The sequence below is a fragment of the Typopeltis vanoorti genome, chromosome 23, assembly GCF_054136105.1.
Source record: "Typopeltis vanoorti isolate ZY-2024b chromosome 23, IOZ_Tvanoo_1.0, whole genome shotgun sequence".
Classification (NCBI taxonomy): Eukaryota; Metazoa; Arthropoda; class Arachnida; order Uropygi; family Thelyphonidae; genus Typopeltis; species Typopeltis vanoorti.
In genome coordinates this window covers 32,202,629-32,219,407 of record NC_143571.1, presented here as the reverse complement: position 1 = coordinate 32,219,407, position 16,779 = coordinate 32,202,629, and the positions used below count along the sequence as shown (strand labels likewise).

General features: G+C 37.1%; 1 protein-coding gene across 1 annotated transcript in view; it reads right to left on the bottom strand.

The window, feature by feature from the left end:
- The window catches only part of LOC150093743 (dynamin-1-like), a 293,501-nt gene that overhangs the window by 107,553 nt on the left and 169,169 nt on the right, over positions 1–16,779 (bottom strand). Inside the window, exon 9 of the mRNA XM_090413039.1 lies at positions 7,836–7,971. Within this exon, the coding sequence (XP_090269165.1) occupies positions 7,836–7,971 (136 nt within the window). The remainder of the gene's footprint in view (positions 1–7,835; positions 7,972–16,779) is intronic.

Here is a 16,779-nt window from a genome sequence, read left to right as displayed (position 1 = left end):
ACTGTGAACAATTTAATTGGAATTGGTTGCCCTGCACATGTGATACATAATGCTGTGCAGATCACTTCAGATGGCTTACCTATCGATCTTCAGTTAATAATTAACAAGATTTACCAACATTTCCACATATATTGTGTACGAGTTGAGGAATGTAAATCATTTTGTGAATTCACAAACAGAGTATAAAACTGTTTTGGGTAGCAGCAAGACAAGATGGCTCTCTCTTTTGCCTGCAGTCCAGAGGGTTATTGACATGTTCCCTTCACTGAAGTCATATTTTCTTTCTATTGACAAATGTCCTATCAGTCTCAAAAATTTCTTTGAAAATCCACTTTTACTTACACTCCTGCATTTCCTTGCCAGCCAGTTAAAAACCTTTTATGATTTCTACTGTTTATGTTTTCCATTAAATGTATTGAAAAGCAAGATATAACAGTAATCGAAGTGAAGGATGAAACAAACAAACTGGTGGAAAGGTTAAATTGTAGGAAGGCAGAAAAGTTTCTTACAGCTACTGTAAGAAAACAGTTGCAAGCTTTAGAAAAAGAAGGACACATAATAGTTGAAAAGTTTGAAAGCTATGCAGTAGATTTCTACTGCACCTGTATTGAATATATTCAGGAGTGGTGCACCATTTCTAACACCTCTTCATTCTATGGATTGGATTAATTTGAAGGATCCTGTGACTTGGAGGAACATACAATAAAGTTACATATCATGCAGACAGTGTCACCAAGTTTTACTGTGAATGAAGAGGACTTATTTGATGAGTTTGTATGTGTGAAAATATATGGTGAAAGCAAATTTGAAGTGTGGAGTGAACAGAAGGATCAAAGTCAGTAATAAATGGTGGGAAATGTTTGCTCATTTTACAAAGCAGGGTATAAATTCTGGGGGTATTAAATGCCTAGTTAGTTTTTGTTTAGCACTGCCAGGAAGTCATGCAGTTGTTGAAAATGTTGTTTCATTAATAAATGCACTCTGGACAGATGAAAAAAATAGACTTAAAATTGAAACAGTAAAAGCTTTAATCATTGTGAAGACATATTTTAAGAATTTCTCTTGTGCTGAGTTCTATGATCATATATCAAAAGAAAAAAAAAATTCTTGAAGAGGTCCATAAATCTGATTAATATTTTTCTAATTAAATGTTTGCGATTAATAATCCTTTTTTAAAGTGGATTTAATGTTACTGTATGTTTATAGCAGTATTTAAATTAAATAAAGTGCAACATATATAATAGTTTTATTTTTGGTTTTCTTAATTTTTAACATCTCCCATTTTTTACAAAATGTCCTGGGGTTTTTTAAGTAAAAATTTCAGAATGTCCCAGATTTTAGTAAAACATTATGGGAACCCTACACTTACCATATCTGATTCTGATAGCCAGGTTTCAGCAATGCCAACAATCATAGGACACATCATATTCAATAAAGCAATGAACTCAAGTCCTTTGTTTCTGATGCTCCTGGCATTTGTGTATAGACATAATAGTTTACCAGCTAGCCTATTCTTATAATTAGATATGCAATTTATTTGGTCTTGTTCTAGAATTTTCTCTCTTCTCTTCCCAGATATACTCAAAACATCTGAATCCAAAGCATATTTTTCAACCCCTTTGCCACACACATAATGTTCCAAGACATTCATCTTTATTATATTTGCATACCATAGCTGAACGTTCACACACATTTTTCCCATTCCTCCCTTGATGATTTAGTTTCCATGACTCTCTGCATTAGGTCTCATACCAAGAAATAATTTTTCCAGGCTGCTGATTCCAAATGAATTCAAGCAGGCCATCCCTCTTATACAAGTCTTTTCTGCCATCAAATTCACTCCGCACATCTAAAAACTCGCATCCATTTCTTCTACACAGCCTGCGCATGAAATCATTTGCTATCATTGCCCTCTTTCTTAACTTGGTACTGTCATATTTGGGTAGCAGTCTTACAATTTTTACTCTGTCACATTTCTTTCTCGCTTCTTCCACTAGACCTTTCATATCTTCTCTCATACCATATTTGTCACTACTTAAATTATTAGTTCCTACCATAACTACCATCTCTTGTACTTTTCTTTTTTGTTTTTCAATTGTTTTTCATATAATTTTTGCCCCCTGGGAAACTAGACGTGGCGATTCCCTCTGCAAGTGCAAATTTTAAGATTGAGTCACCATACCATATCATCGCTTTTTTCTTAGATTTTAACTGATTTACCTTGTTATTAATATTATGATTACCAAGTTTTACCCTTTCTATCTTCATGAAACACATCACCCGTCCATCTATATTCCTGTGAGGATGCCATCCTCATCCAACTGTCTCTCTCACTTGTTCCAACAATTCTTGGGTGAACAGAATTAATTAATGCAACCATTTCATTTGTCTTGTTTCTTACACTTCTAGTATTTGTATTCAAACATAGCAACTCATTCCTTGATCTATAGCTAGTTCCAATGATACTGATTATTTGATGTGACTTCTCCATGCCTAACTCAAGCAATTTCTTTTTCTCCTTATTCATCTTAGAACCTTCTTCAAATCCAACTGTTTTTTACCTTGACCAGGTCATCCCTTTCCCTTTTTATCCACACACACACACACACACACACACACACACACACCCTCTTGGAGCAGCAACTGTTCTTGTGCTGTGTTTCCCTGTCCACCCCTGAGCCTCCCCATTTCCGTGTCTGTCTTGCACACCTGTTCTCTCATTCTCTATACTCATGCCACTCACTTCTTCATTCATAACCACCTCTTCAATCTCTCCTGTCTTACTCTCCCATTCTTCCACATCACTTCCTACTTGATCAGATTCATTATCTGAACTCACTTCTCTACCTTCCAGTAGCAATCTCTCCAAGTTACTCACACCAGAACCATTGAACTGCAATCCATCACTCTTATACAGTTTACTTCGTCCTTCAAACTCATTCAACACATTAATAACAAATCCTTGTAATTATTAACAAACTTCATAATCCTTGCTCTCCACCTCTTGTCACCATTATCATACCTCGGCAACAGACGCTACCTTTTCTATCACACTGTTATCTTTTATCCATCTCAACAACCTCCTGATATCCAATCTGACTTGTTCTTTGTTCCTAGTTGGTAATTGTAATAAGGACAAATGTCCTTATTACAACTACCAACTCTTTTGCCCACTTCTCATTTCTAATGCCTCAATCGCTCTACTCATTCTACCTCCAGGAAAATAATGATCACCCTTTTCTTATTAGTGAGACCAATTTGCTTATACCTTTCCTTCACACTGCATCCACATTACCAGGTCACTCTCTCTCTCTCTTTCTCTCACACACACACACGGAAGGCTTTCATTAACTATCACCATGTTCAACATATTGCATCTTGAGCTCATTCACTATCTCTCTGTATGCACTATTCTTGTGATGCATTCCACTCTATAGGCAAGAAATTTACTCCTTATTCCCTTGTTCAAGTTTTCCTTTCAGAGTTCCATAGATAGTTTCTTATTTTTCCCCTCAAGTTTCCTTCTACTCTGCAAATGATCTCATCTATATCAATATAAATTCAATGTATGTTTCTGTCATTTCATCTCTTTTCCTCCTACTTATCTACTATAGTCTGAAGATTGTTGATTTCTGAAGATTTTTGCAGTCTCTTCTCATAGTTAATATTTCAGAGTTATAATACTCATTCATTTTCACTACACTATTTCAACAATGTCACTTCACTTTCTGAGAAACCAGGTGATGGCAATCCATGTATACACCTTTTTGTATGACAATCCTATCCACACATGACTGTAAACCTATAGCACATTCATACTATGTGTGCACTAAGGGTTAGATGATCCAAATTCCTGCTCTTGAGATTAGATACAGTCCTATTTCAAGCCAATTCAAGTCCCCAATAAACAAGGTAGTAGTTTCTTAAAAGGTGATGAAATTCACGAACATGGATACCACAAAGAGATTTGAGCCCACATCTTGTAGGTTAGGAGAGTGGAAACGCTATCCACTCAGACAGTCGGGTTGGCATATAGCATAATCAGTATGTTCTCTATATTTCAGCTCACTGCCCTTTGGAGCCAAAATAATTCCGATGAGACTTAGAAGAGTCGTAATCTTTGACTGACACAATGATACGGGAGTAAGTGAGTGTGCACATACCAAGGTGGGTGGTGGGGATACAGTGCTATCGTTGAACTCTTTTTCAATTGCTTAGAAATGTCACATAAAAATGTAAACATGAAGAAAATGAAGAAGTTTTAGGCCAGAGTGGGAAAAGGAGTTTCTTTTTGTGAAACAACAAAGTAAACCAATATGTGCCATATGCCAAATAACACTTGCACAATTCAAAGCCAGAAATCCCAAGCCTCATTATGACATGCATCACAGTAATTTTAGTAAAGAATTTCCTCTGGGATCTGATCTGAAGCAAACTAAACTTTAAACTTTGAAAGAACAACTCCATGGTCAGAGTAAATTGATGTCCATGTTTACTAAGAGGCCAGTTTTATTTTAGCACTTAATATTGCACAGACAAAACATCTGCACACAGAAGGAGAATTTGTCAAGAAGAAGAATATTGCATAAATAATTTCAGTTTTAGACACGGATAATAAAAAATTATGCAGACTGATTGAGCAGATGCCAGTCTCCAGGAGTAATTGAAAGGAGAATTTCCATTATCAGTGCTGACATTGTAAATAACTTGCACCATAATTTGAAAAACGGTGCTGCATTTAGTCTGGCTTTGGATGAATCTACAGATATTAAGGACAAACCACAACAAGCTACATTTGTCTGCTTTGTATCTCGCGATCTGGACGTTAAGGAAGAGCAATTGGACTTGATGGCATTGAAAGACACAACATGTGGCTCTGACATCAAAGAAGCTCCCAAAGCACTTACAAAAGCTTCAGTATCACGTGATAAAATCATCAGTATTGCAACTGATGGTGTTCCAGCTATGAAGGATAAAACTAAAGGGCTTATGGGGTTTCTTGAGAATGATGAATCATATCCTGTTTTCCTAAGTGTACATTGTATTATTCACAGGGAACATCTAGCTGCGAAGTGTTTTAAATTTGAACATGTAATGAAAATAGTGTCCGCGCGGTTAGCCTAGTGGCTTTGCGCTTCGCAACCATATGCCTGGGGAGGGAGTGTCCTAGGTTCGATTCCCGTCGGAGACGTGAGGAGCTGAAGGATCTTCCTCAGCCATAGCCAAGTTAGCCGGTCTTGGGTGCGGGCAGTAGGGTTTTTCCGCCAGTTTATCTGGTGTTTTTCATCCCGCAAGCAGGCAAACCGGCCCCTTGAACACACAGGGATACAGCCAAGAATACCTTGAGGCATAGGAGTGACCATTCTATCCTCGTATTTCGGTTACGAAATCCAAGCATGCTTGGAAGGTTGTGGGCCTTAAAGGCCTGTTAAAGCCATTGGGATAGGATAGGAATGAAAATAGTCTAAGAATTGTCAATTTTATTTGTACTAAAACAAGTACTAAAACTTGTTTTTAGTACTTGTTTTCAAGTACTAAAACACACCAACAGTTCAAAAGCTTTCTTGATGAGCTGAATTGTGATGAGATTCCTAATGACATATCATGGTTTCACTTAGTAAGGTGGCTCTGAGTTAGCAATGTATTAATTTTTTTTTCAGTTGTTGTTAGACCCAATGAAACAGTTTCTTAGAGAGAAGGAGAAATTTTTCCCTCATCTCGAAGACACTCAGTGGTTGTTAGCCATGGCATTTTTCACCAATGTTTTCCAGCATCTACAGATGCTAAACATTTCACTTTAAGGGAAAGAAAAACTAATAAATGATCTCACACAGACCATGCTAAGCATTCAAAGCAAACTGCAATTTTTCCAAAGAGACAGGGAAAATAAAACTTTCAATGACTTCGATTGCCTGAAGAAAATACTGACAAATTCACCAAGAGTGGAATTAGAAACGGGATCTTATGTTAATAATAATCTAGCTGAACTACTTAACAATCGATTTTGTGACCATCAAGAACATTTGGTTTTTTGGGAAATCTTCCCTCATGAACATGCTTCAGTGAGGCTGTCCTATTTCAAAACCAATTGTGATGGATGTTGCAGCTGCAGAACTGGAGCTTCTGGAACTTCAAGAGGACGAAGGACTGAAGCAAAGTGGATGTTCCATAATTTAGTTTTGAAAGCAAGTTTGGGACCAACAGTATCCAACACTTAAGCATGTGCTAGAAAACTATCTCTATTTTTGGGAACACGTGCTCTTGGTAAGCACTATATTCAAGGCTTAAATTTATTAAATATAAATATAGATTTGCTTTAAATGATGAACATTTGAATAAGCTTATAAGAACTGCTTTGGCTAATTACACGCCTAATTTTAAGGAGCTTACTAAGAAAATGGAAACAAGGAAGGCCTCTACTATTAAATAACTAAAATTATTATGTTTCGACTTTAAGATTATTGTTCAAAGTAAGCTTCATTTCATGTGTTTGAATTAAACTTTTTTATTACAGTAATTTTTATTAACCCTCTTTTTCTCTCTCCCTCTTCTCTCTTTTTTTTTTTTTAATTTCGTTCCTCTTTTTTGTTGTCTCCTCTTCTCTTTTTGTTTATTTTTTCCCGGTAGAGTGTAAAGGGCCACGTGGCACATGGACACGAGCCGCATGCAGCTCGTGAGCCATATTGTAGCCACCCCTGGTCTATTGTCATCTGTAGACCTTTTATCTCTTTCAGCTTCTTTGCCACATTTTTTAATGAAGCTTTCTGTTTTTTTGTCTTTCAGTATGTAAAAGTCAATTTAGCAACTCTGAACTGAAAAACCAACTTATCTTCCAATCTATGAAATCCTCCTGGAAGGTCACAATATCAGATCATAATTTCTTAACAAGTTTCTTTGAACTATACACACATCTGCAAACAATTATATTTAATTGATTTTGTTCAAAACTGAAAGTATGGTTTTCTCTAGTGTAGTAACTCTTTATATTCTATCTTTCTCAGACAGAGAGAGAGAGAGAGAGATGGATGGATGGATGGATTGGGTATTTTATCAATATTAGTAGTGTTAGTAGTGATAGATAATTTCAGATATTTAGGATCTATTATTCATAAGTTGGGAACATGTGAGAAAGATGGAGATGATCATGTCAGCGAAGCCCATAATGCTATTAAAGAACTGAATGGTGTGTTATGGAATCAAGACTTTCAACAAAAACCAAGAAGAAAATGATACTTCAAATGATAGTAGAGAGTGTTCTGATGTGGCAGGAGAGGGATGGACAGTGAATGTGAAGCAGAAGAGTCATATATAAGATCTGTAGAGATGGATGGCTTATGATGAAATGTGCATATCTTACCTTCAAACACCAGAATGAGACCATCATGGAGAAATTCAATTTGTAAAGAAAATGTGATGGACTACCTGGAACATTGATCTTTATAGTAGTATGGAAATGTTCAATGGATACCACAGGAGAGATGGCCCATGTGAGTAATGACTTGTCACCACCAGAAAGATGGAAGAGACGATGCCTCAACTTACGTTAAGAGGAGGAGTTGTAGAGGCAATGCAAGTTAGAGGGTTGCAAGAAGATTCTCAGAATGACCATTGATAATGGCCAAGTGGTTACAAGACAACTGCTGAACAGTGGAAATTTAAAAGTAAAAAAGTAAGTGGTAGTGTCACAACAAAAATAATTATGATAAGATTTATCTCACTTTTGTTTACAAATTTGTTAATTATTATTTTATTTCTTTATTATTTTTTTCTAACAACTGCATTAATGGAATCAGATATTTATCAAAATAGTTTTACTAATAAAATGTTCTACATACCACAGAATTCAGCATAGTGTCAAATTCATTATAAAAGAGATGATTGATAAGTGCACCAGAACTAAGTTTATTTAAGTTACAGTTCAGCTGCCCATCAATATCTGATTTAAAATCATCAAGGAAATCCTCCAAGAGTCTGCAAAGAAAGCATAGATAATTCAACACAAACTAAACAGAAATAACAAAGCGATGTTAAAAATATTCTTAACAGTGTTGCAAATAATTTAGTGCAAATTGTACAATGATACCAGGTTATGTTTAATGCGAACTAGAATTCAGTTAATGCAAGGGTAGCACATGTACAGTTTGAGTTACCATTAAGATTTTAGCCGCTGCTACCTAAGACTGCATGTTAGTGTTAGTTTGCTATTTGTTTTAAATTGGTTTTAAATTGGTTTTAAGAAGTATCCTTAACAAAATGGACAAAAAGAAGATTCCTTCAGATAAAAACACAAACAGTGAATAACAAAATTGGACGAGTCTCATTATTACATTAGGGAAAAAATTTTATGTGACTGAATGACATGAAAGTGGTCATAGCAACTCTAAAATAGGATGAGGTGTCGGAATGCCTGAATCTAGGTGCAAAATATATTAAAAAAAAGCAGGGGAACAAAAGAAAAAGATAACGTTACATAACTTTTTTGTGGTTTGCAAACATCTACAAAGAATATAGCATCTTTTAACTGTAGAGCCAAGCAGCCATTCAGACAATAGCTTTAAATTTCTTTAAGAGAATGAAAGAAAAAAATAATAAAGTAGAAGAAATGTTTAATGAAAGTGTTGGTTTGAATGATTTAAAAATCGAATTCAGCTGCATAATATTAAATTACCAGTGAGGTGGCTATGGCAAATGAGGAAAGAGCATCTAAATATCCTGATGTTTAAAAACAATAATTGAAGATGTTGGATTCACTGATGAACAAATATTTAACATGGATGAAACCAGTTTATTCTGGAAAAGGATGCCTTTCAGAACATACATTTATAAGGAAGAAAAAAAGTTCAGTTTACACTGTTAAAATATTTCAAAAGACAATGAAGATGTTTTCTTCAGCGTAAGTTTACCCTTCGGGAATGATATTTACAATTTTTTTTTTTGTTTTTATTCTGCTCTCTATAACTACTCTGTGATTTTGTTAACAATAAATTTAAATTATAACTATATTCTTTTTATTTTTTACTGTAATATTTCATTAATAACCATATAAAAACTTATATAGTTCAAATAGTGTGAATTCGAATAATGCAATAACTTCATGGGATTCATTACCCAAGTAATTTAGATCTACCTGTATTTGTAGTGTACAAATGTTTCTAAATACTCTAAGTCAAAAAAGTAAAGACAATGAGGCTGATATAGTGGCATTTCACATATAACATTTGTTTGATACATCTGAATATATTAATATACACTCATGAGCAAATTATGGTTGCTTCCTGGGGAGTATAGTGGCTCTGCTCGTTCAGTGGTTTTACATGTCACTGAGTGGAGCCACCACTGACTTGACTGTTCTGGAGTGATGAGTTTAGTAGTCACTCTTTTAAGGTCAGAGAGTAAGATTTAGAGCAATCTTCTAGATCATTCAGAGTTTTTGGAGAACAGTACCTACCACAATAAAGAGATGTCAATGTGCAATATATAGCCTCTTGCAGTCAAGTCATCCCCACCTTCTAGTGGTACAGTCTGTTTCCACAAACTTCCTTTATATCTCTTCTTCACCAAACACAGTGAACCACAACCAAAAAAAAATGTGCTTTTCTGCGGATCTCAAAAATTCTCCCACACAGGTTCAAAAAACCCACAAGAAACATCAAAAATAAATATATATATATATATCATAAATCATATCAAAAATCCAACCAAACAGGAAGGAACAACCCACCAACACTAATTCTTTCCAAAAAAAAGTTTCAACATCCACTTCACCAACATTTGTGGCCTAAACAGCAATATAAATGAAGTGCACCACCACCTACAGTCATCTAAACCAGAACTATTATTGCTTTCAGAATCCCAACTGGAAACCTCAACAGTCACTTACACTTCAACTGCCCAAACTACACAGTACACAGCTTTTTCCACCACAAGGGTGACACTTGTGCATTCATGAGAACCGACATACCACACAAGAGAATGCAAATCCTTGAATCCCCACAATTTGATCTGCCTTCCCTCAAAATTTCTCTACCAAATCAACCTGCCCTTTTCATATGTCCCTTCATCACTCTCCAAACCCGACCACTACTTTGATCTCTACAATTCTCTCTGTCTAAATCTTGATTTTCTACAGTCTAAGTATCCCAACAGTGAGGTCATCTTTCTTGGGGAACTTCAATGTCCACAACTCATATTGGCCTAACTTCTCTAGTTTAACCAATCAACCAGGCAGGGATGCTGAGGTGTTCACCATCAGCAATGACCATCTCAGATCATCAGTCTTCCCACAAGATAATCCCCTCCAATTTTCCAACACACTTGACCTCTTCCCAACAAATTCCCCTTCTAGGTATACTGTGGTTGTTAGTTCTCCTCTTGGAAACTTGGACCACAACCTCATACAAGTCTCTTGCTGCAGAACAACCTACCCACCAGTTCAGTCTCAAGTCCTTTGGCACTACAAGGGTGCCAACTGGGAAAACCTCCGTGACTTCTATCCCTCCTTCTCATGGTCCTGACTACTGCTTCAGTTCTTCTGATCACATCTGCTCAGACTGAATAACAAAAATTATCCTCACAGGAATGAAGGCTTTCATCCCCTATTCCAGTCCAAACTCCATCTAAGCCTTGGTTATCAAAAAAAGTATGCCAATGCTGTAAAAGAAAAAAACCTCTGCTTACCACAACTGACTCAAGACCAAAACTCCAGCCGCCCTCTCTGCTTATACTGCAGCCTGCAACAGCTGTAAAAGAATATCACCAAGTTCAAGTCAGACTCTGAAAGGACTAAATGCTGCAAACTCATCTCCTATCCAAATGGCAGTTGCTTCTTCTGGTCCCTTGCCAAGGCCATTGGGTGGAACTTCTGCCCACCCAGGTTTACACTATTCTCACATCCAGATGGTACTATAGTCTCCTCACCAAAAGACAAGCCCAATTTACTTGCATCACTCTTCTCTTCCAATTCCTGCATCAATGACCTGGGTAAAGTTCCCTCCAGTCCACAAAGAATTGCTCCCTTCATGTCTCCCATTGTCTTCTGACAAAAAGAAAAGAAATCCAAAGAATCCTTAACAACCTGAAACAAACAAGGCATTTGGTCCTGATAGTATCCCATCTATTATGTTAAAAAATTGTGCCCCAGAACTAACACCTATCCTGTATTGCCTCTTCAATCTATCCTAGCAACCTATCAACTGGCATCTACCTGACAACATGGAAACAGGTCCACATCCATCCCAAAGAAAGGTGATAAAAATTTGACCAGCGAACTACCATCCAATTGCTCTCACTTGTTTCTCTCAAAATTTATGGAGAAGGTCATCAACAACCAACTCTTGAACTATCTAGAGACTTACCAACAAATGAGTGACCAGCAGTATGGATTCTGCCATTTGTGATCTACAGCTGATCTTACTTTCACCACCCACCTATGCAGTCATCGAGAAATTTGTAAACAAAGAATTGCTCCCTTCATGTCTCCCATTGTCTTCTGACAAAAAAAAAATAAATCCAAAGAATACTTAACAACCTGAACACAAACAAGGCATTTGGTCCTGATAGTATCCCATCTATTATGTTAAAAAATTGTGCCCCAGAACTCCTTTAAAATGTTGGGGCTGTCCCCAACATTTTAAAGGCATATGATCGGGTTTGGCACAGGGGCTTACACATCACAATGCCATCCTATGGCCTGTCTTCCCTGCTCTGCAAATGGACCGCCAACTTTCTCTGGTTGCTCACTATGTATCAAGGTGGATCGCTTATTCTGCTCAGATATCCCCACTAATAAAGAAGTACCCTCAGAGTTCTGTTCTTTCGCCCACTATCTTCCTCCTGTATATAAACAACCTGCTCTCACAAACTTCCAATCCTATCCATAGCTTTGCTGATGACAGTACACTCCATTCCTCCTTTTCATTCAACAAACCTTGGTGCTCAAGTATTAGAATTCCCAAGCTCTATCATGACCAGGGACCTGAATTCAGATCTTCTAGCTATATCCCAGTGGAATAAAGACAACGTTGTAAACTTCAATGCCAACAAAACTCAGTTCTGTCTGATCTCTTGCAAAAAAGAGATTGCATCCCTCCCCCTTACCTTCAGCAATACTGAGATATCCAAACATGACCCAATTTCTCTTCTTGGACTGACTTTGCACCTCTGATTTTTCCTGATGACCATATTTCAACTATAGCTTCTGCAGCCAGAAAACAATTAGTGTACTTTTTCAAACAAGACACCACTTCACAGCTGCTAACTTTATACAAAACCCAAATCCAGCCAGCCATAGAATATTGCTCCTATATTTGGGGAGGTTTCCTAAAATCCTCTCTACGATTGCTTGATTCTATCCAGAAGAGCACAGTCTGGTTAAAGAACCCAAATCCAGCCAGCCATAGAATATTGCTCCTATATTTGGGGAGGTTTCCTAAAATCCTCTCTACGATTGCTTGATTCTATCCAGAAGAGCACAGTCTGGTTAATTAATCATCCCTCTCTCATGAACCCACTTCAACCCTCCCTCATAAGACATTCAGTTTTTGCCTTGTGCCACTTTTACATATACTTTCATGAATGGTGCTCTGCTGAATTGACCACTATTATTCCTCTGCTCTGCTCCAGAATCATTAAAACAAGAGCCACTGCTAACCAACACCCTATCAGAGTCAATCTTAACACTCACTGAAATCAACTTCACTGCCTCCTCTTTTATTCCATCTACTTCTGTCCTTTTCAACAGTCTCCCTCACTATCCCTTCCCCAAAAATGATAAACCTTCAGCTGTTCAAGCAAAATGTGAACAGACTCCTCCTTTCTTCTATTTCTCTTGCCCACACACATGGCAGGAGCATGCAGTAGGTCTTGTGGCCTTTTGTGTCTGGAACAGATACTAACAAAAATGGATGAATAAGAGATTAAGCATGCGATACAGAGAAAAGAGGCATTGTGGAGGCGGCATAAGAGAAGTGGAAATAACCAATTCCATGAGGTCTACAAAGACCAAGCAAGGAGGGTGACTTGGTTGGTGAGGATAGCTAAAGAGAGGCATGAACAGCAATTAGCTAATGAAGCCAAAAAGAATCCTAAGGAGTTCTTTCGATATGTAGCCAGCAAAAGAAAGAATGATTATGGAAGGATGACATTGATTGGAGAAAATGGTATAAAGATAGCTGTTGCAATATGTGTGGTGGAGATACTTAATGAGCAGTTCATAAAGATCTTTCAATCTTGTGAATGTGACTTCATGGAGAGATTGAGAGCAGTTGATGATGGGAAGGAGAGACTGACTGTAAGTGAGCAAGAGGTGTATGGGGAGTTGAGTAAACTAGATGTTAATAAGGCTGTGGGACTTGATAATATATCACCATGTATTCTGAAGGAATATGCCAGGGAGTTGACACCTGCTTTGACATATTTTTTTAATACGAGTCTTGCACTCGGTCAAGTTCCTAAGGAGTGGAAGGAAGGTAAGATTGTGCCACTTCATATAGGAGGTAATCGAACTCAAGCATCAACCTATAGGCCTATCTGTGTATCAGGTGTTTAAGTTGTTGGAGAAGCTTGAGAGAACTAGGATCCAGAGTTGGATTGACAACAATGGTATTATCTTTGATGGATAGCATGGATTTGCTAAAGGGAGGTCATGTTTTAGTAATCTGCTTATTTATTACAATAAAGTGACTGCTTCCTTGGACAGAGGAGAAGGATACACAGTAATCTACTTGGATTTCACAAAGACTTTTGATAGAGTACCTCATGATAAGTTGACAGTCAAACTAGAGCAGATGAGGTTGGATATTAGATTAGTGCACTTGGATTGGAGACTGGCTATCTGATAGGTATCAACAAGTTGTGTATGGGGGAGCAATATCCAGGAAAAGGAAAGTCACTAGTGGAGTGCCTCAGGGGTCTGTTTCAGGGACATTACTGTTTAACTTGTATATTAATAATATTGGTGAAGATTTGGATGGAGATATTCAGTTGTTTGCAGATGATGCAAAGTTGGAATGAACCATGAAGAGTAGTGAAGATGTTGTGGCCTTACAAGAAGACTTGAATAAATTCAGTGATTGGGCAAGGAAATGGGGATGCAAGTTCAATGTTGCAAAATGTAAGGTTTTAAAATTTGGAAAACAAAGATGGGATGCAGAAATTATACTTGAAGATATATTGTTGAAGGTGGAAGAAATAAGAGATCTGGGGGTGATAGTGGATAAGGATCAAAAATTTAGGAGACATATCCAAAATTGTGAAGACAACACAAAGGCTTCTGGGAATGATGCGGAGGACACTGACGTGTAGAAGTAGGGAGATTCTTGTTCCGTTGTATAAGGCTTTGATTAGGCCACACATGGACTATTGTGCCCAGATTTGGTCACCTGGTTTTCAGAAGGATGAAGAGATGTTGGAAAGGGTTCAAAGGCGACTGACTAAGGTAGTTTCTAACCTCTGAAATGTAGAGTATGAGGAAAGATTGAGAAGATGTAATTTGCAGAGTCTGGTAGACAGGAGGAGGAGGGGGAGATATGATAGAAACCTACAAGTTGGTAAGGGGTTGTTATTGGATCAATGCTGGAGAAGTTCTACAGAAAATAGTGGGAGATCAGTGGAGAACCAGAGGTCATCCCTGGAAACGGTATAAAGAGGGTGTGAGTAGGGGAGTGAGAGGCAGGTTTTTTTTCGTGCAGAGTTGTAAATGATTGGAATGCCTTGCCTGAGAGTGTGGTATCTGCAAGGAGTTTGAGTGCGTTTAAGGCATGGTATGATGAGCTGTATGTGTGTGTGTGTGTGATAAAAGGACCTCCCAGATGAGTCTTTGACTCCATGAGGTCTTGGGGGTAATAATAATAATAAAACCTTAACTGTACCTCAATAAAGGTCAAAATCAGTCTGGGTAGTGGCATTTCCCATAATGCAAAGCATCCATCTTGTTAGATATGTATAATGCTATGCATTATGGAACACTAAGGTAACTGATGTGAAGTCATTAGCCTCTATATACAAACAGCAAAATCATGAAGATACTTCATGGAACACTTAGCTAACACTTAGAGAAAGGATTAAACAAGAATATAATTTTTTAGCATATTTAGTTTAAATTATAACTAATGAAAAAACTTTCATTCACTGTTCATATGCTCGCTACCATATTAGGAAATGCATTTGACGGCCCAACAAATCCACCTGCAAAAAAAGCCACTTTTCACTTTCTTACTCACCATTTCCATTCATAACTTCCAAGGTATGACTGTTGCTCTTCCACACAAAGAGCTCTGTAACATCATCTAGTAACTACTGCTCAACAGTTTAAATGTCTCAATCATATCAGTACATCTTCTATCCACCAGACTCAGTAGATTGTATGCCCTCAGTCTATACTTGTAACTGATATTGCAGAGTTCTGATATAATTTTGGTTATCCACTTCGAAACCCACTCCAGGGTTAAGTAATTTCCTTCAAATCCTGGTGACAAAGTGAGCACAATAATTGAGATGCAATCTGATCAATGATTTATATGCAACCACTGTTTTCTTTCTCTCTCTCTCTCTCTCTTTCTGCTGGTCAGCATCTTTCTCAGTATTGCAGCAGTCCTCCATCATCGCCACCTTTGCAATATGTTCCCTATGCTTCATGTTTCTATCAATTACCCCAAGTTTATTTGCCTCCTCGTTTTCCCCTGGTACAGTTCCTTCAATAGAGTATTCAGTTTCTCATTAATGGATCCGAAACTTCAAGAACCAAACTTTAAATCCTCCTGAAATGCAGCCTCATTACCATAATTACTAATAATGTATTTGGTGTTTCGCAGCCGTGGGGCTAAATAGCGAAAATATCATCGACATATCTGAGCCAGTATAGTTATTCCGTTTTTGTGACCACATGTTTATTAAAGAAAATTGTTTTTAAAACTAAACAAGTATTAAAAAAACAACACCCGACAAGTTTCGACAGTTGTAAGACTAACTTCTTCAGGGGTAAAGAGGAATAACCGTTTAAAGCAAAAACTATAAGAAATTACGAAAAACAAGTTCATATGTTGGTATTATGAACATCAAAAAAGTTTGTTAAAAAACCGAATAACAGATCTGTACAATCGTTAATGCATGTTAGCTGGAAACAATGCTATTTGTTGTTGCATTCTGTGGTTCAAGTTCAGTCTGTCCGAGGTATGAAATTGGTAAATTTTTAATAAATGATGACCAAACTTGATTTAAAATCAAACCTTGGTTTTTGTTGCATTGAGTAGGCATTTTAATCATATTTGCTGCTTCTTTGAATTTTCTTTTGAAACAATTCTTATCTATATAGGACATGCTTGTTCTATCCCAGAGTACATCATGACCAGTAGAGGCTGTGTGAAATGCCAATTCCGATTTATGTTCTCTCTTATATTTTATGTCCTTTTGATGTTCGTTCATGCGGATTTCTCCCAATCTCCTTGTCTGGCCCACATAACAGATGCCACAGGAACAGCGAATATTATAAATCCCTGGTTTTTTTCATTGGGTGATGTGGAGGTTTCGGAGGATGAAGAGATCTTGATATTTTTTCAAGTGGCAGGAAAGTCACTTTTATGTTGTATTTGTGGAGAAGTTTGGCTAGTTTATCTGTTATATTCTTGATATAAGGAAGGGTGACTGCATTCTTGAAATCTTGTTTATTTTAGTTTCTTGTAAGTGCTGTATTGAGAATTTTATTAATTAACTTAGTGTTGAAACCATTCAGTTGCAGGATCTGTGTCAAGTGTTGTGTTTCTTCTTTCCGTTTTTCTTCTGTAC